We start from the raw sequence: 25,341 nt of genomic DNA on the forward strand, positions 1-25,341 counted from the left end.
TTTAAACAGCTCACCTATGAGCGTGGCTACATAAATAGTTTAACTGGCACAAGTGAGCGGCAATAACTGTGAGAGAGCGTGGCAGGATCCTCTTAAACTGGGTCTGCTGCAGATGGAATAGTGAAACAGAGCCACAGCCCTACACGCTCTTAACGTTATTTGCATGAGTAGCTCCATTGTGTTTCAGTGGGACTCTACTCACACATGTAAAATTAAGTGTTTGCAGGGCTGGGCCCTTAAAGAGAATAGAAGCTGAGATTGGGGTGTGCCATGCTCTGAACCATATGTAGAAAGTGTAATGCAAATGTATTTTGCTGGCTGGCCTATCTCGTCTGATCTGTCTGCTCTGCAGAACTGGAGCTCCTGTAGCAACTTTCCTTAGGCTTGGTTTGCTCTAATGGAAGAGGACCCTGCTTTCGAATAGAAAGGCTGATCTTCTGTCCCTGACACCGCCGGGGAGTTGCGAGGAGAGTGTACACAGTGTGGTGAGAGCTGTAATGTTTCCAAGATGTTCTTGGATTTGCCGGAGTGCTCTAAAGAGCCGGGACAGCTGGCTTCTCTGGGGCAGCTTTTACGAGCTTGGCCAAGGGAGGGTAAGGCTCCAGTACGGGGGGATGCTCTCGAGGTTGGCAGTGGCGGTCCTGTGGTCTGGGGCTCCACTACCTGAAATCCTGCCTTACAACCTGTCATCGCAGTTAAGATCATTTGGGAGCCTGTTGTTGTCAGTTCCCATGGTAAAACCCTTCAAGGACAGCAGGAGGGATTTCTCAGCTGAGAATCCCTGCCTTGGGAATTCACTGCTCGTGGCAGTTTGTTGTGGCAGATTCCCAAAGGTGGTGGGTGAAGTAGCAGCTTTAACTCTTGAGAGTGAAGCAAAACACCTTGATAGTTGCTATCCGGAGCCCCGAAGAGAGGAAGGAAGAGACATAAAGCCGTTGGAGGGGAGAGGCTTGGTGTGGTTATTTGAGACCGCTGCCTGCAGAGTTGCACAGTCATTTATAACTGTTTGAAATGTGGGGGGATGGGGTCGGGGGGATGGGAGGGGAGTTGGAGGAACCACAGCATCTGCGAACTAGTAGCATTTTATGCTCCCTTTCCCTGGTCTAACTCCTCAAGGGACAAGACAGCGAAGTACCGGGTCAGAGGAGGGAGGAGAAGAAAAAAGGCAGTCCGCTAACACCTTGTATTTTATCACTGCTGTTGCATGTGTCAGGATTGAAGCACAGCGCAGGATTTTCAAAGATACCTTCAGGAAACGGAAGTTGGGTGCCTGGCTTCCTTAGGCTCCTTAGAAAAATCCCAGCCTCTACTGCCCAGGGAAAACAGACTTCCTTTTAAGCAAACCATGATGGGTCCCTGATGTCGGGGAGAGCGGGACTGGGTCTTCTGTCTAAAGCACCGCGAGGCCCATCTGTTTCTTACACTGTGTTTTGCTGCCTGGCTGGTCTACTCTGTACCGCTACTGCTGTTGCAGCCTTTCCTGGGCTTAGTCTGCTGAGCCCTCTCTGGTGTGGGGTGCATAAAGGAGAGAGGGAATTGTAGGTGTTACATTAAAAGAGAGCCAGATCGATGCCAAAATAGAGAAGGTTTATACATCAGGTAAAGGAGCGGGCTGAACCGGTGGCAACAAAGGTGGAGTTCAAGTGGAGCCGATCGTTAGGTTTCACCAACACTTCAGCTCCAGAAAGTGCTGCCGTGTCCTGTGGAAAGGTACAGGTAAGGCTAGTGTCGGTGGATGAGCTGGAAGCTCTGTCCAGAGACCAACGGTTTCCACCTTCAGGACATGGATCCTGGGAACATGTAGCCCAAAGGACTTGTCTGGAAAAAGTAACGGAGAGAAGCAAGCAAGAGGCATCAGTGGGCTGCAAGTCTGTCCAGAGGGAGGTGTTCAGGGGGCCTGGTCTGCAAGTCAGAAGGGATTGAAAACTTGCTGTTAAGAAGTATCCCCCTCAAGGAGGAGTATCTACCTGGGGTAAGAGGTGTCACTTAGCTCAGGAAGCTGTAAAGAGTTCTTTAATGACGTTACCAAGTGGGCATGGACAAGGCGAGGAGAAGAGAGGGACAAAAAGAGGAAAAGCCCCTTGGGGATTGAGGGCTGAGCAGAGAGAGGAGGTGGTTTTATCTGCCAGAGCAATGCCCAGTGTGAATGCTCGGTGCTGAAAGGGTCTTCTTCCAAAGAGCTGCGTTATTTAAAAGTGGGAGTTGGACAGGGTAGAGAGTGGGTCGTTTGAGGATAAAGGAAGAGGGAGGACACACTCTGCATTTCTACTCACTTATGTTGTATTGGCAAAACAGGTTATTCAGGCATCGCGGATATGCAAAAATGATCAGCCTGCTTTCTCTCGTTAGACTGCAGCGGTTCTGTGCATCTGTGTGCCACTGGTGGTTTGGAAAACTCTTCCTTACAACCCACAAGATCGCCCATTTTAAGAACATTTTGTGGAGGTGAAGGAGAAGGATTAGTGGATGTTGAAAGCACTCTTTTCACAGAGTAAGTTGCAGACTGAAAAGGGCGGGGAATTGCTACAAATCTTCAAAACTCTTAACTGCCAGCCGGTTTCAAACTACATTGTCGTTTAATCCCCCAAACATGGAGCATTTGTTCAGGATAGGGCCCTTGAGCATATTTAGGAGTTGATAGGTTGTGTCTGTTTGTCATTACTGTCTGGTTCCTCCCTGTTTAGTTGCAAGCTGATGCTTAACCCAGTGCTTTCTCCCATCAGAAAAGGCCCTCAGATCTCACAAAGCGGCTCCATCAACCCCCTGGCAGCTGGTGGGCAGTCAAGTTGCTCAGCCACCAGGTAGGAGAAACGTGCTTCTCCTCCAGAAGTTCCCTCCCGCTTTCCTCCTGCCTTGCCGACGGCCAGCCGTCCCCTTCCTTCTTCAGAAATACGTGGAAGGGAAATTCCACCCTCGGTGTCAGCGGGCCGAGCGAACATGCTGCTCCATAACGGTTCTGCCTACCCGCCAGCCGGCACCGCCGGGCCGTGCCCCTTTCGGGCTGGCTGCAGCGCCCGGTGCCCGCCTCGGCTTCCCGGTGCCTAGAAGCCCCTCCGCGGGCGCCTGCCGTGAGGCTGAGGCGGTGCCCGGCGAAGGTGCCATGGCGAGGGTGCCGTGGCGAGGGTGCCGTGGCGAGGGTGCCACGGCGAAGGTGCCGTGGCGAGGGTGCCGTGGCGCAGCCCGCCTCCGGCAGCCGAGGCGGCTCCGGGCAGGACGGTGCTGAGGAGGGCTGGCAGGGCACCCGCTCTGGCCCGGGGGGCGCCTTCCCGCGGCCGTGCGAGGCCTCAGGGCTCGGCGCCGGGCGGGAGCGTCCCCCCCCCCCGCCTCGCCCCCCCTCCCCTCCCCGCGGGGCCGGCGCCGTTTCCGTTAGGGGGTGCCGTTAGGGGGCGGACCCCGCGCGCCGGCTCCCGCGCCCCGCGCTGACAGGGGCCCGCGCCGGCCCCTCCCCGCCTCACCGGGCGCCTCCCCTGCGGCTGCGGGCACCGGGGGCACGCGGAGCCCCCGCCCCCCGCCGCGGCGGCGAGGCCCCGCCCGGGGAGCGGAGCGCGGAGGGGGGTTGGTGCTCTCGGCGCTCGGCTCCGCGGAGGGGGTGGCGGGGGTGCGCGGGAGGGGCGGTCCCTTTAAGAAGCGCCCTGGGCGCGCGGTCTCTTTAAAAGGGGAGGAGGGGGTGGGGCCGCCCCGAGGCGGGGGACAGGCTATGTTAATGGCGGGGGCGGCGCCGCGGCCAGCGGGGAGGGGCGGGCGGCGCTTCCCGCGGGCCCGGGGGGCGCTCGCCGCGGCGGGCCTGTCCCTTTAAGAGCTCGGCTGCTACCACCGTGTAGGCGAAGGCGGGAGGCGAGCGTGTGCGAGGGGGAAGGGCGCAGTCTCCGCCCCCTCGCGGGGAGGGGCGGGGCGGGGGGCCGGGCGAGACCACTGCCCGGAACGGGGAGTAAGAGGCGGTCCCGCCGGCGGAGTGAGTGGGGACAGTACCATTCCCGGGGCGGGGCGCGCGCGACGGGCGGTACCATTCCTCTCTCCGGGTTGCGGGACGCGGCGGGAGGGGGGAGGCGGGGGGGGGGAAACGGTGTGGGGAAAAGGGGGGGGGGGAGCGGGCGGGGGGAGCGGGCGAGAGGGGCTGCGATGGGCGGTACCATGTGTGCGGGAAGGAGGGGGGGAGGCGCTGGCGGACAATGGAGCCTGTGTGTGTTTGCGGGAGGGGGAAGGACCCGCCGTCGCCGGGGGGAGACGCTGCGCCGCCCCCTCCCGCCCGGGGCTGAGAGGAGCCTCGACCCCGCCCCTCCCCCACGGCCCGGCGGTGAGTGAGGGGGAGGCGGCGCGGCGGGCACCGGGCGACCACCGGCACCGGCCGCCGCCGCCCGCCCAAAGTTTGAGAGTTGGGGGAGGCCCGAGGGTGGCGGGGGGTCGGGGGGTGTTGGGGGGGTGGTCGCCGCCGACGGCTGAGGGGAGCGCTGCCCCCGGGACGGCGGCGCCCCGGCGGCTCTGCTGGCGGCTCCCGGGCGCCCGGGGCTCTGCTCGGCTCCGTGGCGTGCCCCGGGGGCTCCGCTGCGCTGCGTGGAGGGGTGTGGGGTGTCCTGGGGGTGTGCTGTGTGGCGGGGCTGGAGGATGCTCTGGGGTGCGGGGGGTGCCCCGGGGCTGCGCTCTGTGGAGGGGCCCTGTGGGGTGCCGGGGCGTGCGGGAGGTGCGCTGGGAGGTGCCCCAAATGAAGGGGTGCGGGGTACTCCGTGGTTCAGGGGATGCCCTGGGGGCTGAGCTCTGTGGAGGGATGTGTGGGCTGCAGGGTGTGCTCTGGGGGATGAGCTCTGTGGAGGGATGTGTGGGGTGCAGGGGGTGCTCTGGGGGCTGTGCCCTGTGGAGGGATGTGTGGGGTGCAGGGGGTGCTCTGGGGGATGAGCTCTGTGGAGGGATGTGTGGGGTGCAGGGGGTGCTCTGGGGGCTGTGCCCTGTGGAGGGATGTGTGGGGTGCAGGGGGTGCTCTGGGGGATGAGCTCTGTGGAGGGATGTGTGGGGTGCAGGGGGTGCTCTGGGGGCTGTGCCCTGTGGAGGGATGTGTGGGGTGCAGGGGGTGCTCTGGGGGATGAGCTCTGTGGAGGGATGTGTGGGGTGCAGGGGGTGCTCTGGGGGCTGTGCCCTGTGGAGGGATGTGTGGGGTGCAGGGGGTGCTCTGGGGGCTGTGCCCTGTGGAGGGATGTGTGGGGTGCAGGGGGTGCTCTGGGGGATGAGCTCTGTGGAGGGATGTGTGGGGTGCAGGGGGTGCTCTGGGGGATGAGCTCTGTGGAGGGATGTGTGGGGTGCAGGGGGTGCTCTGGGGGCTGTGCCCTGTGGAGGGATGTGTGGGGTGCAGGGGGTGCTCTGGGGGATGAGCTCTGTGGAGGGATGTGTGGGGTGCAGGGGGTGCTCTGGGGGCTGAGCTCTGTGGAGGGATGTGTGGGGTGCAGGGGGTGCTCTGGGGGATGAGCTCTGTGGAGGGATGTGTGGGGTGCAGGGGGTGCTCTGGGGGCTGAGCTCTGTGGAGGGATGTGTGGGGTGCAGGGGGTGCTCTGGGGGATGAGCTCTGTGGAGGGATGTGTGGGGTGCAGGGGGTGCTCTGGGGGCTGAGCTCTGTGGAGGGATGTGTGGGGTGCAGGGGGTGCTCTGGGGGATGAGCTCTGTGGAGGGATGTGTGGGGTGCAGGGGGTGCTCTGGGGGCTGTGCCCTGTGGAGGGATGTGTGGGGTGCAGGGGGTGCTCTGGGGGCTGAGCTCTGTGGAGGGATGTGTGGGGTGCAGGGGGTGCTCTGGGGGCTGTGCTCTGTGGAGGACCGTGTGGGGTGCAGGGGGTGCATGGGAAGCTCTGGAGGTTGTGCTGTATGGAGGGGCACATGGAGTGCTTTGCATTGTGTTGTGGTGCAGGGGGTGCCCTGGGGGCTGTGCTATATGGAGGGGTGTATGGATTGCTCTGGCTTGCAGGGGATGCCGTGGAGGTTTTGCTGTGTGGATGGATGTGCAGGGTGTCCGGGGTTGCCTTGCAGTGCATGGGATGCCCTAAGAGCTGTGCTACATGGAGGGGTGTCGGGGGTGCCTTGGGGTGCAGGGGATGCCGTAGGGCTTCAGCTGCCTGGAGGGATGTGTGGGGTGCTCTAGGTTGTGCTGGGGGCACTGGGTGCTCACGTAGCTGTGCTGTGTGTCAGGGTGTGGGGTGCCCTGGGTTGCAGCACTAGGGTGCTCTGGAGGCCGTGCTGTGTAAGTGTGGAGTGCTCCGTGCTGTGCTGAGGTGCCCTAGGGGTTGTGCTGTATGAAGAGGAGGTGTTGGGTGGATTAGAGAGGTAGCTCTGAGTGTTTAATCCCAGTGAAGGACTGGGGCATAGGATAGGGTGGGCTGCAACGCCAGGACTAGGCTGGTGGGGTTGGGAGTGTGGGCTGTGCTAGGAGAAAGAAGCTGGTACGTGTGGGGTGAGAGCTGGGTGTGTGGACTCTGCGGTTGAGCTGAAGTGAGGGGCTGTGGCACAGAGGTCTACGGTATGGATGTAGGTAGTGGGGTGCAAGGTGAAGCATGCAGTGAGGGGATGGGAGGTGGTACGGGGGTCATTAGATCACCTGGGATGTGCCGTGAGGAAGGGATGGGAGGCTTTGTTGCAGGAAGAACTGAAATACGTGTGTCTGCAGGAAGGGATGCGGAGAGGTGGATGAAGAAATGTGGAGTATGAGGTATGCTGGGGAGAAATAAGTTGATACACAAGAGGATGGAGGTGGTGATGGGAGGATGTGATTGGGTCTTGAGTGATTGGGAGAAAGAGATATGGGAGTGGGGCTGTGGTGTAGGGAAGCACTGGGAGCCAGAATATGGGGTAGGAAGTGCTTTCAGCACGAGGGAAGTGGTGCTTGTGGTTATAAAGGGAATTGTAGGGGTCCAGAGCTGGGAAGCAGTGTAGGTAGTCCAGGGGAGCAGGAATCCAGGGAAGCTAAGCATGTAGTGTCGAACTGGTATGTGCGATAGTTGTGCAAGAGGAGTTTGTGGGATACTAAGAGTGTGGGAGAGGCTCTTGTATGTAGGGATCGTGGGGAAGAGCAGTGTCTGACAAGGCAGGAGAACTGTGTTTATTCAGAAGTATTCCTACTAGGTAGAGAAGAGGCATTGTGCATGTGTGCATGAGAGGGAGTCTGTGCCCTGGCCTACTGCAAAGGGGTGTATGGGAGGCTGTCAGTGGGATGAGAGAGGCTAAATCTGTAGAGATACAGCAACTTCATGTGGTTAAGGGTTGGACGACGGCAAAAAAACAACACTGGAGACCCCAAATGTTTAGGGAATTGATGGGACAGGTGGATGCATGCAAGCATCAAGGCTCCGCTTCTAGGATGAGAAGAGCACCCTATATTTCTGTGGTGTTCAGCTTTCTGTCCCTGAGGCCACTGTGTAGATGACAGGATGATGAGACTAAAAAGGCCTCCAGTGATGGAGTATTTGGGATGTGGAAGGTGGATGTTACTCTGGGAGGGTAGACAAAGCATGAGGACGGAGATGGGAAGAATCTGATGTGACAGTCAATTGTGGGTTGTTATTTGGGTATAAAATATTAAGGTGGGATGATTACACAGTTAGTGGTTTAATAGTAAACAAAATGAGAAATCAGCAAATTGTCATGCAGCAAAGAAGGAAAGTATGAAATAATAAATGGCAGTAGGGAGCTGATTGTGGAACAGTTCAAAGCCCACCAATGTGAAAGGGAAGATGCTTTTATTCTCCAGATGCCAAACCTAACTTGGACTCTGAAACTGGTCTGGAACTAACCATGAACCTCACTTTCTGGGAGAGGAGTGTCAGTTCTTGTAGCTCTTACCTTGTGAAGTAATATCTTCTCCTTAGTTTGGACATTAGCCTCACTGACTTTGGGGCAGAGAAGAAAAGGTTGTGCCAAGTCAGGTTTGTCTCATTAAGCCTCCCTGTTGCTCTACTGTCAAAATACGGTTGGAGGAAGTGGGGGAGACAGTTCTTCCAGTTTGAGGGGTTCCAGTAACATTTTTATTTTCCTTGAAGGTATTTTGTCCTCGATTTCTGTGTGAAAAGCCCACACAGACATCATAGGATGCTCTGAAGCATCCTTAAATGTATCAAGCTTTAAAAGCAGAAGGAAAAAAAAGTGATGTAGGTTTTTTTTTTTTCTTCTGCTTTGTTGGAAGATAGTATTTGGTCAGTGATTGCTCAAAATATTACAAAAACAAGTGTTGTAAAGCTAGGCAAGGCATTACAAGAAATCAAAGTAAAAAAATAAAATCACAGTGTATGGAATGAAAGAATTAACATACCTAAGCAGCTTTATTCCTGTCTTCTTTTTGTTTACCTCTCTCCTGCTTTATTTTAGGGCTGTAATGCCCGATTGCTGTCTACAGTGGGGTGTTTCAGATGTTGAACTGGTGAAATTAAATAGAGGCTAACACACAGTTGTTTTGTGTTCATCCTGTGTTTGCAGCAGAGCTGGGTAGCAGAAGTGCACATGCCCATATCCCATAGCAGACTGATCTGCTTTCTCCTGGCAATCGCAGGAGTTGCTTTGGTGAGATATTATAGCCATTTTGGACAAGTCGGCATGGTGGCTCTGCTGTGTGCTGTTGTGGGTTTTTTGTGTGTTTTTTTTTTTTTAACAGTGATCTCTAAAGAGATTATTTTTAATGAATGTGTCCTTTTTTCTTACTCAGAGCATAAAAATGGCTCAAGGGCTCATATTCTTTCCCTGTCTCCCTTGCTGGCCCCTCCTCAAACAACAAAAGAAAGGCAGCTTTCTTTTTTTAAATTGGAGTTAGCAACGATGTCAGTTTTGGGATTTTGGAATTTTCCCAGTGGGGTGGGTGGGTTTTTTTGGTGATCTGTTTTTTGGGTTGGTTTTTTTTTGTGGAGAGGGGTCTGGGGATCTTGGGTCTCACAGCACTGTTGTGAACTCTTAACACCTTAATTGAAGGGGTGGAGATGCTGAATCACTAACAAAGACCTCCTTTATCCAAAATGTTAATCAATCATTGACGTTAAATAAGTGTGAACAAAACCAAACAAAAAAAACCCACCCTAAACAAGTTTTTGTCTAAGTCCCCCTCCCATTCAGCTGCTCATCTTTGGTCAGGTTAACATTAGATCTTCTTTTGGGGATGTATTTTGTGCGTGTGTATATGTACTTGGTTTTGGCAATGTTTGGTAAAGGTTCTGTTGCTGACTTCCCAGTATAGTTTTCCCAATACAGGTTATTTAGCTCATGGATGCAATAAAGATGTTTTGGGAGAAACTGCGATCAGCTCTGGTGTGAGGGAAGTAGTTAGACTATGACAGTACTGTTTTAACCATCTCTTTGTGGGCTAGGGGTGTGCATCTTTTTAGGTTTTTGTGGTTTTGGGGAGATGTTTTGCTTTCCTCTCTTGTGATCAGTTAATTTGTTTATTGGTCAACACAGTCTTCTAAGCTAGGCAGGACCTGAATTTTAATGTGAAAGAAAAGAAATAGGTTTCTGTTCATACAACCAGAAACTTTGTAGATCTCTTCTATTATGAATACAAAGGGTGTGGACTCTTTCTTCCCTGTGCTTCTCCCCCTCCCTCCCCCCCCATCTTGCATTTCATCTTTACAGTTCGTGTACTTGGATTGTTTTCAGTTAGGGTTAGTCCACAGCCAGAGAAACTACATTTGTCACTGAATGTCCAAATATAGAAACTAAGGCAACTATAAGTCACAAGGCTAAAATATTCATATACAACAGCTTTCCTGAACAGTTTCTATGTTTGAGGTGGAATGGAGTACCTTTGATCCATATTTGCTAGCTATTCAAAGACTTGCTACTCTGCAATACGTTGACTTCCCAGACCTATTTCTACATGTTTCTTTCTAGATTTTGTTTCCTCTTGAGTTTCTGACATGCTGTGTCAATTCTGTTACCTTACAAACTGTGCCTATGGCTTAGGAATTTTGTTGGTCTTTTATGAATTCAATGGGGGGAAAAAAAAAAACCAACCCAACAACTTTATCCTGTGGAGCAATTTACACTCAAGTGAGTATTCAAACTAATTCCCACCTTAAATGTCAGCTGTGCTACCTAGCAGGGTTTGATCTCTTGCGCTTTCTAGAATTTTACCAAAATTTCTTCAGAGTGATGCCGGCAGCCTTCATAAAATCCTTCTGTCTAGTTCATGTGGCCTTGGACTTCACAGAAATCTCTGTGCCTCGGTAAGGTCTGTGGTCTGTTTACATAGATATGAAGTCCTTTAACCCAGCAAGATTTGCTGTGGGCTTGGGTTTCCTGCTTACAAGCTCTGCTGGAGTCCCTCTAGTCTTCTTGCTGGCAAAATGAAGGTGTTAACTGAGGTTTTCAGGGCAATTTGTGAATGGAAGGAGATTTCATTGGTGAGTTTGTGTCTGAGCACTGCTCTGCCTATTGTATTTAAAATAGCTTTCCCCTTGTACCTTTACTTGTCTGTTAGGGTTTTTTTTTCTGTTTTAAAAGTTTAATCGTTTTGGAGCTGGACCTCATTTGTGGTAGGGACTGTACAAGTGCAGAAGAACAGGGACCTTATGCATAATTAGGATTTATGGATAATCTTGGAAGAACTCTAGCAAAAAAACCCATATGTTAGGAGATTTCTGCAGAGTTGCCTTGAAGACCGTGCGGTCTTACAAACTCTAGTTAATGACAATAGCAAAACATAAGGTGATATTTTAATGTGCGCTGAATCCAAAGAAACTGTTCCAATGACTTTAATCTGAGCATTATTCCTATTTTTGAAGAAGCGGGGTAGTACTTTGTGAGTATACCCTTACCTATAGGCCTGGCTGCCTTCTGTTTGTATGCCTGTGAGCATTTCTTTTGGTGCTAGAGTTGGCTTTTGAGGAGTCCTCAGCACTTGCCCATTTTGACACTGCTCCACCCCTCTGTGTGTGCTGGTGGTGCTGCTGGAGCAGCTGTATGCTGAAATGGATCAAGAAACTGATCTGGATTATAGGTAACCCAGCAAAAAATCATTATACTTAGCCCGCATCAGTTTGCCAGACTGGTTCACTGTTTGGCCACGCAAACGGGTACATCAGAGTGTGGTGGAAGTAAATATTGGTAGCAGCAGTTTTTTAAGCTGGTGTTGCTGCCAAAAGGAATGCTCGTCTAACTATACCCATAAGAGTCTGCTAAACTTGCTGAATGTTACTTACACCTATTTGTTACAGCTTCCCTTGCCTGAGAACAGTTCCTTCAGCTTACCTTGTTCTTTTTGCCAAAAATGTTTCTCATCTCTGAACATATATGCAATGTAGAAGAAGAGAAAGCCTCTTTAAGAAGCTTTGAACAGGGCAAAAAGAAGAGTATGGTGGTTTAGCTGTGGAAGGGTTTCTGCTGCTTCAAGACTGTCTGATGATACAGAACATGTAGTGTAAATTGATGATAGGCTATTTAGTATGGTTGCAATTAAGCAGTGAAACTCATGCTGTGAGAATCATCAGGAGCAAGAATTCAACAAGAGTTAAAAAGGATCAGATGTCTGTAGGAATATGAAGAATATTCAATTATCATAATCAGTGACAGTAGAAATTTTGGAAGAGGTATTAAGCCTGTGGTCTAAACCTTGATTTTTATTCTGCTCTAACAGATGTGCTTCTATATTGGGAAAGAGAGGTTGTGCCTGGGTTTGCTGCGGGGTTCTTGCACACTTCTCTGGGAACTTGATGGAGACCAGTGTGTGAGATGTGCCATTAAACTGCATAAGGCTTCTGGTTGGATCCTGGTGACCCATCCTGAAATCTGGTCTGAGCTACCAAACTGTGGCTATTGTGAAAAGCAAACTGCTGCTACCTTTGTTCTTACCTGCTCTTTGGCAGAGTCAGATCTCAGTGTTCTGTTTTTGATAATACTTTGACAACACTCATTGAATTTATTTTAAAGACTTTTATGAACTTGCAGTTTACTATATCTGAGGAATGAATGTTATCTCCTTAGAGTAGATAGACATGCTCCAAGATCCTTTTTTTTTCAGACAGACTTAAAAGCAGAGGTGAGCTTTTCCTTGTTTGGCCTCTGAGAAGGAGCCTGTGGAATAGGGAAGGGAGATGAAAAGTGGAACTGTGAGGTGGTTGGCTTGTTTGTTTTTAAAGCCTAGGCAGAATCAATGAAATCCTTTTGAAGGAAGAAAAATGGAAAGTGTGCTTTACCAGCGACATAATTTCTTTCAACAAAGCAGGGCTGAGAGGTGGTAGAGCAATGTCCTCTGAAATTCACTGAAAATTGGGTGCTGTAGTCTTGAAAACAATACTGATTTTAAGTGCTCCTTAGTGGCACAATCTATGGCAAAAAGAGTATATGATATATGCAATAATGTAAGTGCATATAGAATTGTGGGAGAGCTTGCCTCTTTCTGTATTGAGTTCAGAGCAGTTGTGACTTGGGCACAGATAGCCATACAGCTGCCTGCTCAGCTAGCATTTGCAATTACTCTGAGCTGGTTGTCCTGCTCTCATGGCTGCCTGGCCTCCTGAGAAAGCAGTGCCACTGTATTCTTGCTACTTGGCTTTCTGGTGGGCCGGTCTGCATAGTGGCAGAGCAAGGGAGCTTTAAATCTCTGACCCATCTTTTCACTGGATGGTCTGCATGTGCCTGTTGTTGTCCTCTCTGCCTTCTGAACAAAGGGTGCAGATACCTGTTTTACCTTATCAGTGGGGTGGCTGGGGCCCATAGGCTCTTTTAAAACCAGGTTAGGTTGGATTTGGTGGCGAATTTGAGATCAGAACCTGGCTCTTAACATGCCTGCAATTTATCTACTCGACCACGTTACTTACACTCTACAAATTGCTTTAAATCTCTAAGTCCGCTTCTGTATGTTGCGTGAAGCCATCTTTGCCACCTTTGCAGTGTGTATAAAATTATGCAAAATCTGAAGGAAAGTTCCGGTTTAGTGGTTCACTGTTAAAAACACTGGGTAAGGTCAAGCAGTAGACCCTTCTTCAGGTTGCTCAGAGCTATGCTGTCTGCATTTTGCTGAACTGACTTCTTCAGGTGTCTTGATATCGCTGTTCCGCTGCCTGTGAAATGGCAGTAGTTTATCTACGTACCAATCTGGTTTTGTTTGAGGACTGATTAGAAATGTATTTGCAGTGTAATAGAAAACAAAGCTGTAGCTTGTTGAGGTGAGCAGCCACAGCTTCTACAGGGAGAGCTGTTATGATGGAGAGTTTAGGCAGTCTTCTGTATGGAGAAACTCTTCTTGGAACTTCTGCTAGCAGAATTGAAGCTTTCCACCACATTTATATGCATGTATGACAAGGGAGTAAAGAACTTCAGGCCAAAATGGCTTGACAGCTTGTTAGCAAGAAAATGCTTTCTTCTGTCTCTTAAAAAAAAAATATATATATTAAAAAAATGGTAACCTTCTTGTGGTTAGGGATGCAAAGTTGAAACTGTCAGGCAAATAGCCACCATCCAGCAGAAATGCTTCTGAATGTTCTTGTGAAAACTAGCTTTGATTTGACAGTTATGAGTCTTTGAAAATAGCGCTCTGTTTATACAGTACAGTAAATACTTTGAAGTATGGTAGGCTTTGCTGTACATGCGTGGCTAACTAGAAGAATATTAAACGTGTACATCTTGTGTTGAGTGAGGGAGGATCTCGCAGCAATTGGAATTGCAGGCTCTTCATACTTTTATAAGATCATGTCAAAGCAGTAGATTTGATAATAGACCTGATTATACAGTTGCTTAATTTCTTGTCAAAATAACATTTTTGCATGCAGTGTTTTGAGATCTTTTAGGTGACCTCATGTTATTTATCAAATGTCAGTTTTTCATCCCAGCAGCTTTGATATAATCATGTAGCATCGTGGAATACTGTGTACATGCCGTCTTTGCTTGCTGGAGTTCTTTGAAGTGCCTTACTCGTGAGAAGAGTCATTGCTCTGCTGAAGATCCTACATTTAACGACTAGGAAACCAGAATACGGAAGCAGTGCACTGTGTTGCTAAAGGTTGTGCTACATCCAACATACCTAATGTGGGTCTGAAAGCAAAGAAATGAGAGGTTCGATACACCAGGACCACATAGCCCTTGACACACGTCTTACCCAGTGGTAAGCTGCATAGGATGTAGTAATTCTTCGGCTCTGCCCCTGTGGGAACGCCTGTTTTGCAGTGCTGAGCTCCCCAGGCTTGAGTGCCTGGTGCTATAAAACAGCAGGAGGGCTTGTGTAAGGGAGAAGAGCAGCAGGATAGCTGGTGGTGACAGTCCTGGGCAAAAACTGGTCTCATGGGCAGTGCTGGAAGGTAGCAATGCTTGGGGAAGCCTTGAAAATCTGCTCATTTGGGAAGAGAGAGAGAGAGACCAGACACCTGTTAAGGTGAAGGTTAACATGAAGGAGGGGGTGTGGGTCGCCCCCAGCAATTCTGAGAGGTGTCATGTCCCCTTACAGCATACTGGGGAATTACCGCTTGCTGTAGCACTGAGTTTTCCTCTGAGGAGGTCTGTCCTGTACTGACCCATCCCAGCCCCACTTAGCTTATGAAAACTGACAAGATTGCAGCCTGAGGAATTATGCCTGAGGACTGTTTCTTATCTTTCATATTCTGGAAGCCTGGTGAAGGGATGCTGAAATGAAAAGAAAAAGCACTTGTTTTTTTCCGTGATAGGTGGCTTATTTCTCCCAAGCCTTCTGCTTAAACAGTGGTGTTACTACGTGTTGAAGAACAAACTGGTGTCTCCTCAGTCCTCTCTTCTCATCCATTATTTCAGCTTTTTTTTTTTTTTTTTTTCCTCCCCCCTCTCTGCAGATTAGTTTCTGAAGAATGGGCTGCTGGCAAGCTTGATACAGGTCTCTTTTTTACCTACGGTGGTTCATGCTGACGTCCCTATTTAAATTTCAGAAAAAATAAACCCAGAGAAGTAAGGGAAAAGAGATCGCCTCTGGCTCTGAATGCATTGCCTACTTCCTGAAAAGTAGATGAAGTTTTGACAGAGGCAAAGCTATGAGAGCAGCCCGTGGAAAGCTGTAGTGTTATCTACCGGACTCCTGCATGTAATGCTGACTGATGCTGGGCTGTTAACTGCTAACATGATGTAGTAAGCTGCAGAAGCCTGTCATATATTACGGAAATACTGTTAAAACATTTCTTGAAAAATCCCTTATTGCTAGAGCTTTTGATCTTTATCAGTGTTAACAATAGTAGGAACTCTAGAGCAGACAGGCTGCTGCTAAGGTAAGTGACGCTCCACGTAAAGTGCTAGGAACTCCAGTCGTAATGTACATAGACTGCTCCCAGCATTGCTAACATAGGTGGAGCTGAACTGATGTTGGCAGCTGCGCTGGAGTACACCGAGGCTGAGCTGAGGTCAGCGTGATGTCGTGGTGCACTATGGGTTGTGCGACAGTGTGCCTAGTGCCCTGGCAGCAGTCTGGCTGGCCTGCACCTGCAGATGTCACTGGGCAAAGCTGAAATGGTGTGAGCAGCAAGGGGGAGCGTTCAGAGCATTCCTGGACAGAAGAAGATAGTTCTAGCTTAGGCTTTGGGGTTTTTTTAGGGTTTTTCTTTTGGCCTTTTTCCCCAAACTGATTTCTGAAACTGTGTCAGAATTTGCCAGGATGTTGTTCTAGTCCCAGGTGAACCAAGTAGTTCAGGATGGTTTGGTTTTTTGTTTTTTGTTGTTTACATAATAGCAGCTGGGAAATTGAAAGGAACTTCAAGTGTCTGCCTAGAATCTGCTCATCAGTGTCCATAAGTGTCTGTCTCCTCCATTACTTTGGGGAAAGAGTTGTGCAAAATCAGAAACGGTATAGGACAGCTGTTCACCCCCACTGCATTAAAAACACTGAAGTGTTGTTAGATGCACTAAAAATAAAATTTAATGGCATGTAGCTGTCTTTTTGACAAAAAGTGTTAGTGTTACAGTTCTTAAAAGTAATTGTTATGAGTGTAGTGGACAATGTGCAAAAGACTATTTTAGAATGATTTCTGTAAATACCTAAAAAAAATAATTACTTAAACAGCCTTTACATCATGGCTACTGTTGGATATCCATGTGCTTGTCAGAAGGAGGAAGGAAGAGAATAGTTGGTGGAGATACCATTCTCTGAGAGGAGGAGATGGTTACATGAGAAATGTCACAAAAGACTTTGTTCTCTGAGCCTTCGCGTTTGTATTGTGCTTTGTCAGTGATTATCTTGACTACGCTTTTTAAGGATAGAGAGCAAAAGGTTGGACTTTCTGTAGCTGTCCCTGTTTTGAATGGACTTCTGAAGAGATTGGTTCTTTGGGAAATGTCCATGTCTGTGGTGATAGGAGCCGGAGGGGAAAAGCGTGGGAGAAAGTATCTGCACTCTTACTCAAGATATGTGGATGAGCAGGCACAGGTAGGCTCAGCAGATACATCTGTATGACCACACATACTGAATTTGCATGGGGGTGATTAAGTATATTCTTATAGTTTCTGGGAGGTTTATCCTGTGGTCCTAAATTCTTAAATTCATCAGAGCTACTTGAAGGAACTTCTCTTCCTTGTAATGGCATAAAGTCTTCCCTGCTCTTTCCCGGTCAATGTGCTTGTAGATCATCAAGGTGCTAATTTTAAGTGAACCTATCTTTGCTCAATCCCCTTCTCTGTGCTTCAAGGCATGGCGGTAGTTGTGGGAAATAACCTGCCCGCGTTTCAGAGGTTAACAGAGAGGTGCAAACACACCACATGTACAAGAAGAGTTATTTTCTCTGTGGAGATTGTAACAAGCCTGGTGAAGATTATGTAGTCCCCATGTTCATGTAGCAAAATGAGTTTAGGTGACAAATTATCGATTCTTCTTTTGATTCAGAGTCACTTCTAGTACAAGACCATGAGCAAAGAGGTTAATGCTGTGCAGACTTGGGATTAGCAGTGATTTCTCTGATGTGCGTAAGGAGGAATTCTTGGCTTTGGGAAACTGTGAGGACTTTGCATATGCCACTGTTCTTTACTGCCGAGACATAAATGTATAAAAGTCTGTAAGTTAGGACCATCTAGAAACTGGTGACTGTCTGCCAGTTGCTATCTAATCAGCTTAGTATTAACAAGTTAGCTCTTGATGTTGAGAAAATGATTTATAAGTAAGTGGGATTTGTGGCTTACTAGGGAATGACAGAACATGATGTTTTCCCCAAATCAGCAGCTGTTTTGGGTAGAGTGTGGTCCATGTACCATATGAGGAGCCCCTGGTGCAAGTGGCCACTGCCTTTCTGCCAGATGGGACACATGAGCGAATCAGCTGAAGGTCTACTGTGTGATAACTGTGTAGTTTGATTAAAGGATGAGATCTGCACACCCTGCAATGGAAAGAGCTGGTAGACAGTAGGAATGCTTTATGCATTTATGGGAAAGGACGAGGAGGACACCTCTTGCTAAGACATAGGGGCAGATTTAAAGGTGTAGTTCAAAGCCCTTAGTAGGGGCCGTATCTAGAAACTGGGACTGGTTCAAGGGATTGAAGGGTGTCCTGTGTCCCTGTATCCTCAGGTGTCATGGGAAGATGTGTGGGGTGTAGAATATTCACATCAATTTATTTGCTTTTACTTACATATGATCTTAAAGGAGTCTGACAGTTCAATAAAAGCATTGAATAACACTTCCTGCGTCCTCCTTGTTTCCCAGTTGCACTCTTTATCAATGAGGTGTGTAATCAAGTACTTTATTAAGCAGCAGCTTATTAAAAAGTAACATGTGCAGTTCAGCTGCAAGTGTGCAAAATAAGCAAATGCTTAACAAAACTGGTAAGGGCAGCATGTGGTGAAAACCAGTGGTAGCTCTTGGGGTGTCTTGGGTGTCGTAGAGTCACCTTTTGCCAGTGCAGCTGTTCTCCCTCTTATGTGGTTGGATGAGAGCTGGAGAAATAGGATGTGCCCTTCCCAGCAAAATTGCTCTGAAGGAGTGCATGGGTTGATTCATTGCCTTACCCCACCTCTCCGGTCGTGCGGGGAATCCACCGGTGGAAGCACATGCACGGGTTTGCTTCCTGGTGGCTGTCAGGATGAGCAGTTGCTCAGACAGCTCCTGCTGCTGGTGATGCTGCTCTTGGCCCCCCTTGAAGCTGCTGCTCTTCTCAGAGTAGTCTCTTACTCCACTCTCTCTCTCTCTCTCTCTCTGTCTCTCTTTCTTGCCCGCTCCGCTGTCAAAGCTACAATCCAGGGTGCTGGCTCAGCTTGCATTCAGAGTTATCATTTGTTTTCTGTAGCAGCAGGTCTCTAGCCTTTTTTCTTTTTCCATGCTGATTTTGGGCTCTCACCACCCTCAGTCCAGCACAGACTGAGAGCCTTAGAAAGGCCACAGGGAAAAAAAGAAGCGTGCTCTTTCTTGTGCACAGAGAAAGAGGTTTCTTGCCTTTAATGCTTCGTGTCGCAGTAAGGCCACAAGTTTGATACTTTTATCTATTTGGTATGCCTTTATTTCATCTCTCCACATTCTCCTTCTCAAAGAGGGAGAAAAGACTGAAGTGAATCAGTGATAACTGCAGCTGTTCGTGCTGAAGCAGCCGTAATGCTGTACACCTCCAAGTACCTGACCACTTGTCACTATCAAGCTTCTGCAGTTTAAGGGCATAAAGTAGGAATAAGCTAGTTTGGATGTCTTTTTCCCTTCTGTTTGCAACAGTGGTGGCTAGTTCATAGAAGTACAGGGATGGTTCACGAATACTTGTGAAGTATTAGTGATGTGTATTTGTGTCTTGTTAGTTGCTCTGGGGTACCTGCCTGTGTACATGCTCTCACCCTCCTGCTCTTAATTTGCTGTGAAGCAAGCTGTCTTGTGCCTACTGCGGGCTAAGACCGTGCAGGTGAGCAGCAGAGATGTAAACTAGGGGATGGAATTACATTGCAGTAACTCTCAGGGTAGCCTTAAAGGTGGATCGTGGCTGAGCATTTGTGTCCCTCTTGCAGTCCTGAGCTATGGTACGTAAGGCTGCCCTGCTCCAGTGCTTTGCCAAGTTGAACTTGAATGTTTCAAGCAGTAGAGCTCCAACTGTTTGCTGTGACAGATTGTCTCCATCCTGATGTGTGCCGGTGTTCGCATGTTTTCCCTTTCAAGGGAAATGGTGATTTCGGTCCCTGCTTTGATAGAGGTGTGTCAGCACTGGCATGGCTTAGCCTATATTGTTTCGTTGGGTGGGGGAAAGGGGAGAGAAGATATAACTGGGTAATTGGATTCAGGGATGATTGTGCTGCTGTGGTAGGTTTTACAGGATGAAGCAGCTTGTTGCGATAGGTGTTTGTTTCAGCTTCTGTCTGCAGGTGTGACTTGGCTAGATAAGGATGGTCTATCACGTTGATGATTTCATTGTTTGATTTGGCTGGACTGGGTGGAGAATGTAGCTGCATTGTTTGGGACTAGCTTTGTAGTTTGGTTTTGTTGAAGTGGATTACATGGCAGCGCATTGCTACGTTATTAAGGTGAAGCTGCAGTAGATAATAGTTGGAGAATGTTGGAGGGAAGAGAATATGCACAGGGTTTCACAATGCGTAACTAATTGAGCCTCCTGTGTTCCTGTTGGGAGATCTGGTCAGCAGAATGCATTGGGATTACACAGAAAACCTCTGGTAGCGATTTCAGTTTGCAGCTGTACTTTGGCTGCAAGGCTGTCCATGCTGCGTAAATAGCTGAGAGTGCTCTGAGAGACCACGCTGGCCCCGACAGTGTGAATGTTGTCTGGATTCATACTGTTCTTACAGCCTCTCCAGTTTTCACAGTGGGTGAGGGAGAAGCTGGCAGATAGCTGCTCTATCTTTCTTTACTGACCTCAAATTCAGCCATTCCTCAGAGTCCACATTTCCTTGTATTACTGAACTTTCAGGCATTTAAACTTGCTTTAACATGTAAGTGAACATTCATTGTTGCAGGGTTGTCCCCATTACTGAAAGTGTGGCTGGTTGGTTTCTGGGCCATGAACTCTTTTGGCCTTATAGGAAATAACCGTAGTGCAAGATGGGGCCAACCCCTCTATCTTGAGCAAACTTACAGTATGTCTGACTCGGGAAGGTTTGCAGTTGGATTCCCTTCTCTTTGTACTGTAACACAATGATGTGAAGTAGGAGCTGCCAGAACGGTAGATAGGGCTTCTTCCTTCTAAAACCTGGCTGGTTTTCCCCTAGATGTGATTGCCTGGCTTTACCTGATGCTTGATGTTTTTATTTATACGTTGTCTGGCTGTGGAGGAGGTTGTATATACAAAGGGCAGGGGTTTGGCAGAAGTTGCTGAGCACATAGTGAGGGGAAGGTGAGCCTTTGAAGAGAGATGGGTGCAGAGAAGGGGAGGTAACATGTCTGAGCTTTGTGCCAGCTTCTATAAGCACAGATGAGCTCATGGGAATCCAGCTAGCTCAGATGTGGGAGTGCTAAAGCAGGTCTGACCTATTTCCCCTCCATGTGCAGCACACACATCTTCAGACTCTTCCAGTCTGATGGTGGCTTTTTTGGTGCTGACAAATCTTGCCAGTCTGAGCAGAGGCTTCCTCTTCTCAGTGGTTCAGAGCAAGTTTTGATTCCTCTGCTTCAGTGGCTTGATGCTTGGCTGTGCATTCTTGTTGGTGAAACTCTTCCTCTCTCTTCTTTTTCCAGGTGAACTTTTCTTGTGAGTCGAGTGGTTTGCAACTCATGGCTTCCACAATGAGTACTGCTGTGTCGTGACACCAGGGGTCTTGGTAAGCTACTTGGAAAGGCGAGGACCTATCATCTCCATAAATGTGGGCGTGTCTCCTTTGTCTCTGCAACTGAGGTTTGAAGCCATTTTAAGCCGTCCAAAATGCAAGCTGCAACCAAGTGAGGGGAGGCTACTTTTCACCTGTTCTCACCTCCTCCTTTGAGCTTGCAGTGGCACTGATGTGGTTACATGATCAACCAGATCAGGCGACTAATCCAGCTGAATAGAGATTTCTGGTGTTTCCCTTGGGTTAGTTCCCATTCAGATCTTTCCCTGATGTGGTCAGGAGAGAGGTGGTGAAAATGAGTAGCCAGTTGAACCATCCCTTTTCCCTGCAGCCGTTGCCTGGCATACCTTAAAGCAATCCTGAAAATACAGCCTTGGATGTAGCTTGCCAAAATGTTTTGAAAAGTGGCTTGACCATTCACTGTCAGTGACCCTACCTCTAATTTTAGAGCAACGATAAAGGCTTTGCTGTGGCAGGCAGACTCCAGCTGCAAAAATACATTTCTCTAGAGCTTTTCCATTATTGAACCCTAGATTCCCAGACATACATACGTTAGAAGTGCATTTAGAAAAATCATGAGGCATTCCATTTCACATTATAAAAGATGGTACATTCCCAGTGTGCAGAAATGAGAAGTGAGGAAGTTGAGTTGCTGTTGTTCCACCAATGAATATATTGATGTGTCCTTTATAGCTCTCTCTGGTAAGAAGAAATTTAAACTGAGATTGGAAAATACAGTTCCCTTGCAGAGCGCATCAATTCTAATAGATGGAAGATACATGTATATAGGGTAATAAAAAAAATAGGGATAAAATTTGGAGGGTTTTTTCCCCGACACGAAGCACTTGAAAGTTTGGTGATGTCGGAATGCTGTGCAGCCAGTGTGATCCTGATTCTGTTCTTCATGTTTTCCCATTGCACTGTGCAAGGCTGGGAGTCTGAGAAAATTCTCATCTTATAATAAAAGGTAACATGATAATGCATAAACATTAAAAGTGGAAAAGCAGAGGATGATACAACTAGAATAGTTAAGTTCATCGCACAGACATCTATGTCATGCTTTTAGCATTGAGCTCTGCTCACTTTAATGCTATTTTTCCTCTTTTCTTTTTTACCTGAAATTCACCATATTTTCAGTCATACTGAAAAGTCATGCTGACTTTTACAGATGCATAAATCTCTTTTGAAAAGTGGAGTTGGGTGCTGTTGATAATGTTATGGTTTTGTTGTCAAAACAGCCAAATTTGCATGCAAAGATGGTACAATTTAGATACTTGTGAAGATGTTCTCTCTTGACTTTAATGTGTCTGTATAGCACCAGCTCCAATTACAACGTGATAGTAGCAACTATAGTAATAGAGTAACTCCAATATTGTTCTCAAAATCAGTGGGATAACCAGCTGATATCCCCAGAGAAGCGTGTGGCTCAGACTAGAGTTCATGTGATTTGCCTAATAGGAGGTGTTAAAAATGAGACCTTTATTGCAGAAACATTCCCTACATTAATGGGTTTGTGTAACACAGTGGAGGTGAGAATAGGGAGCAGGATGATTTCTCTGGCTCGTGAAGGAGGCATGTGGTAGAGAGGAGAATTTTGGGAGATGATGCAGAGCTTTGTGGAACAACTGCAGCGTACAGCAGTGCGAAGTCACTAAACAGTGTAATGGCACAACCTCACAAGATAAATTTGGGGAACTGGAAAACCATGGTGCTCAATACTACAAGTTCTGATAACTCTCCTTGGCCACAGGTGGTCATATAGTGCCCATGTTTCTTAATCCTGTGGCGTCAGCATGTAAGCAAACCAATTTTTGTTTTCTAAATGCAGTTTGAACAGTAGTTTCTTCATAAAATTCAAGACACTCCCAGTCTGGTGAGATTTATTTTGTTTCGTTTGATATACACAGGAAGAAACTGCTTCTTTGGTGCTGAGAAGGAATACTGGGAATATTTACATTTGAATAATATTTAACTAGCAATGCTTAATACATTAACAATAAATCTTGGTTAGATTCTAAATTAAGTGGATCTGCATCTGAGTAGGTGAGATGAACAGGAGAGATTTTGTTGAAACATAAACAAGACAGAAATTTGTTCCAAAATAATTTAGCCCAAAGGACGTAAACAGTAATGTTCGATAAGTTTCCTCCTCCAGAAACAGTTTCATGTGCCTTACTGCCTGCATCATGCATATTGTTTCTTAGAAAAAAAAAATCTGAAAAAGAGCTCTTTTTAAAAAAAAGTGTTTTTTTTTAAAAAAAAAAAAGTCTCAATAGTCTGTATAGTGTTGCTGAGCAAATTTAGAGGGGTAGTTCTCTAGTGATCTTTTGGCCTTTCAAATAGATATAACGAGTGACTAACCTCTGGTATTTTCAGAGTAATCACAGCATAGCTGGTTGCTTACAGGTGGTCAGGAAGGCATTTTATTTTATTTTCCTCCCTTTGTGCAACCCTTAGCACACATCATTGAACATATGTCTAGTTATATTGGACCAAGGAGACAGAAAAGATTTGAGCAGAGTTTATGTTCTTAAGAAATATCAGATTATGGCCATTCACAGTGGAATTCTGGATAGCTAAGTCATGTTGGGCATTTGTAGTTTTGGCTTCCTACTGACTTGCTGTGAGGTGTCTTCAAGTTGAGCACAGATGCGGAATCAAAGTGTCCAGATACGAGGCGCTTTTGTTGACTCCAGAGTGATTTGCTTTGGATGAAGGGAAGACAGCCTCGCTGCCTGTAAACTGAATGGCCAGCCAGGACTGCCTCTGGTTTGAAATACACGGGTGTACTGAGCTGTCCGAAAGCTCTTCTCCTGTGTCTTCTCAGTAATGGGGGAAGAATTGCCATTTACTGCTTCACACCAGACACATCTGCTTGGGAAGTCCCTCACTGGTTTTCTGTTCTCTTCTTGTGGGGTGATTCTAACAGTGTGCCCTGGAGATGCGAGACTTCCCCTGGGCAGCAGGAGGCACGCATCTAGAGAATGCTGGAGCTGCAGGAGGGGAGCGCCCAGTGCAAAACCAGAGAGGAGCAAAGAGAAAAAAGGCAAGCAGGCAGCCAGCATTGAGAGAAGCGGGTGGCAGAAAGTGCTCCGACGCTGCCTCTGGCGGCACGCTCCCCAGAGGAACTTGACAAGAGCCCATCTGCGTGCGTGTGAGACTGTGAGCTCAGGATTTCTGTCAATGCATTCCAGTAACCCCAAAGTGAGGAACTCCCCGTCAGGCAACACACAGAGGTAAGAAGAGCCCGCAGTCAGCTGCTTTGGACTGGTGCATGATCCTGTCCCTGCTCTGCTGCAGGATTAGCCAAGGACTGGTGCATGTGACTTACTGGTCCTCACTTGTGCTCCCATCGGACCTGCCGAGTACCTGAGCACTGGCTGCCCAGTGCTGACGAGCCTCCCCATTTGTTAGGCTCAGGGCGAGCTGAAAGCTGTAAATCCGTGAGGTGCGGATTGTCCATTCCTCGCGCCCTCCTCCCTCCCATCAGGTGTCTGAATGGGCTGTAGGAGAGTAAACATGCTGTTTCTATCAGTTTATTTTTTCTTCCCCCTCTTCTAATTATCTGGTTCCCTGAGGGGTAGTTGGGCAGCAGAAGGTCTCTCTGTCTGTGTTTTCACACAAAATGCTTCTTCCATATTATTGGCCTGAACAGCCTGGAGAACTGATCAGCTGTGCACTGAGATCCTCTGCATCATTCACCTGCCAGTGCAGCAGGTCAACACCTCTCCTCCGCTGATATGGAAGGAGAAAAATATGGAAGTGAAGCAGTGTCAAGGGACTCAGAATGGTCTGATTGACAGCATTCTCAAGTTTGATTATTTACTCCTAGAGGTCATCATTCAGAGGCAATGCCTCTGAGTCAGATGCAGTGTCCAAAGGAGGAAGCGGGTTGTGCGAGTCCCGCAGTGAGGATGCTAGCAAGTGCTGCCTGTTGGAAGTGGTAATGATGATGGGAAAACACAGTGCAGAAGATCTGATAGCAATGGAGTAACTGTAGGGTGAGGAGGAAGGGGTGGCTAATACCTCTGTAAAACCCAGAGGAGCAAAATATTTTTAGGATGCAATTTGCTGAATGGAAAAGGGAAGGTAAGACTGGATCTCCTCTGACAAATTCAAGAAGCTTCATCTGCCCCGTTTTGCAGGAGTGTGCAGGGAGATGATATCCTTCTCTTTCCTTATTCAGAGGCAGGTTGTAGCTGGTTTAATTGTTTTCACGGTCAGAGGTTTGTGTTTTCCTGGCAGCTCGCCCCAATGTATGATGAATGCTGCAGTAATGCTGGGTTTTCCTTGTGCTCCCTGTAGAACTGGATAGGGAGGTGTGAGGGAGGGGGCAGGGTGGGGGGAGGGGGTCTGCTCTGTTCAGAGCTGCAGCATATAGTTGGGGTCCAGGAGAGTGGTGAGGTGAACTTTATTGTGCCTTGTTTGTTTACTTTGAGCTGGTCTTGGTGTGAGGCGCTTCTCTGTGCACATAGAAACCGTTGTCTTTATTGACAGAAGCCCCAGAGGTAGGTCCTCATGTGACAGCAGTTCCTGGGATCAGGCAGATCTGTAGCTTGCCCTGGTGCCTTCTTGAGCAATGAGATCCCATCTTGGATAATAACCCTTTCAGGGCATGTTCAAAAAAGCACCTGCATGACTCTAAGCTTGCAGGCATTTTTTATTTGTCAGCAATTGTCTTAGCTTGCAAAGGTGGCAGTGGTTG

The 25,341-nt window shown here is 48.3% G+C and overlaps 1 protein-coding gene across 9 annotated transcripts in view; it reads left to right on the forward strand.

Moving 5' to 3' along the window:
• Positions 1-25,341, forward strand: part of BCL9 (BCL9 transcription coactivator) — a 60,269-nt gene that overhangs the window by 24,575 nt on the left and 10,353 nt on the right. For 5 of the 9 annotated variants that reach the window (XM_074857529.1, XM_074857579.1, XM_074857570.1 and 2 more), the window contains exons 2-3: positions 20,548-20,630; positions 23,566-23,872. In XM_074857529.1, the coding sequence (XP_074713630.1) occupies positions 23,820-23,872 (53 nt within the window). In that variant the 5' untranslated portion in view covers positions 20,548-20,630; positions 23,566-23,819. Of the gene's footprint in view, positions 1-3,931; positions 3,953-6,609; positions 6,683-20,547; positions 20,631-23,565; positions 23,873-25,341 lie in introns of those variants that run through there. The other 4 variants (XM_074857562.1, XM_074857537.1, XM_074857598.1 and 1 more) reach the window with 4 other exon arrangements.

The sequence above is a fragment of the Strix uralensis genome, chromosome 2 (genome assembly GCF_047716275.1).
Source record: "Strix uralensis isolate ZFMK-TIS-50842 chromosome 2, bStrUra1, whole genome shotgun sequence".
NCBI lineage: Eukaryota > Metazoa > Chordata > Aves > Strigiformes > Strigidae > Strix > Strix uralensis.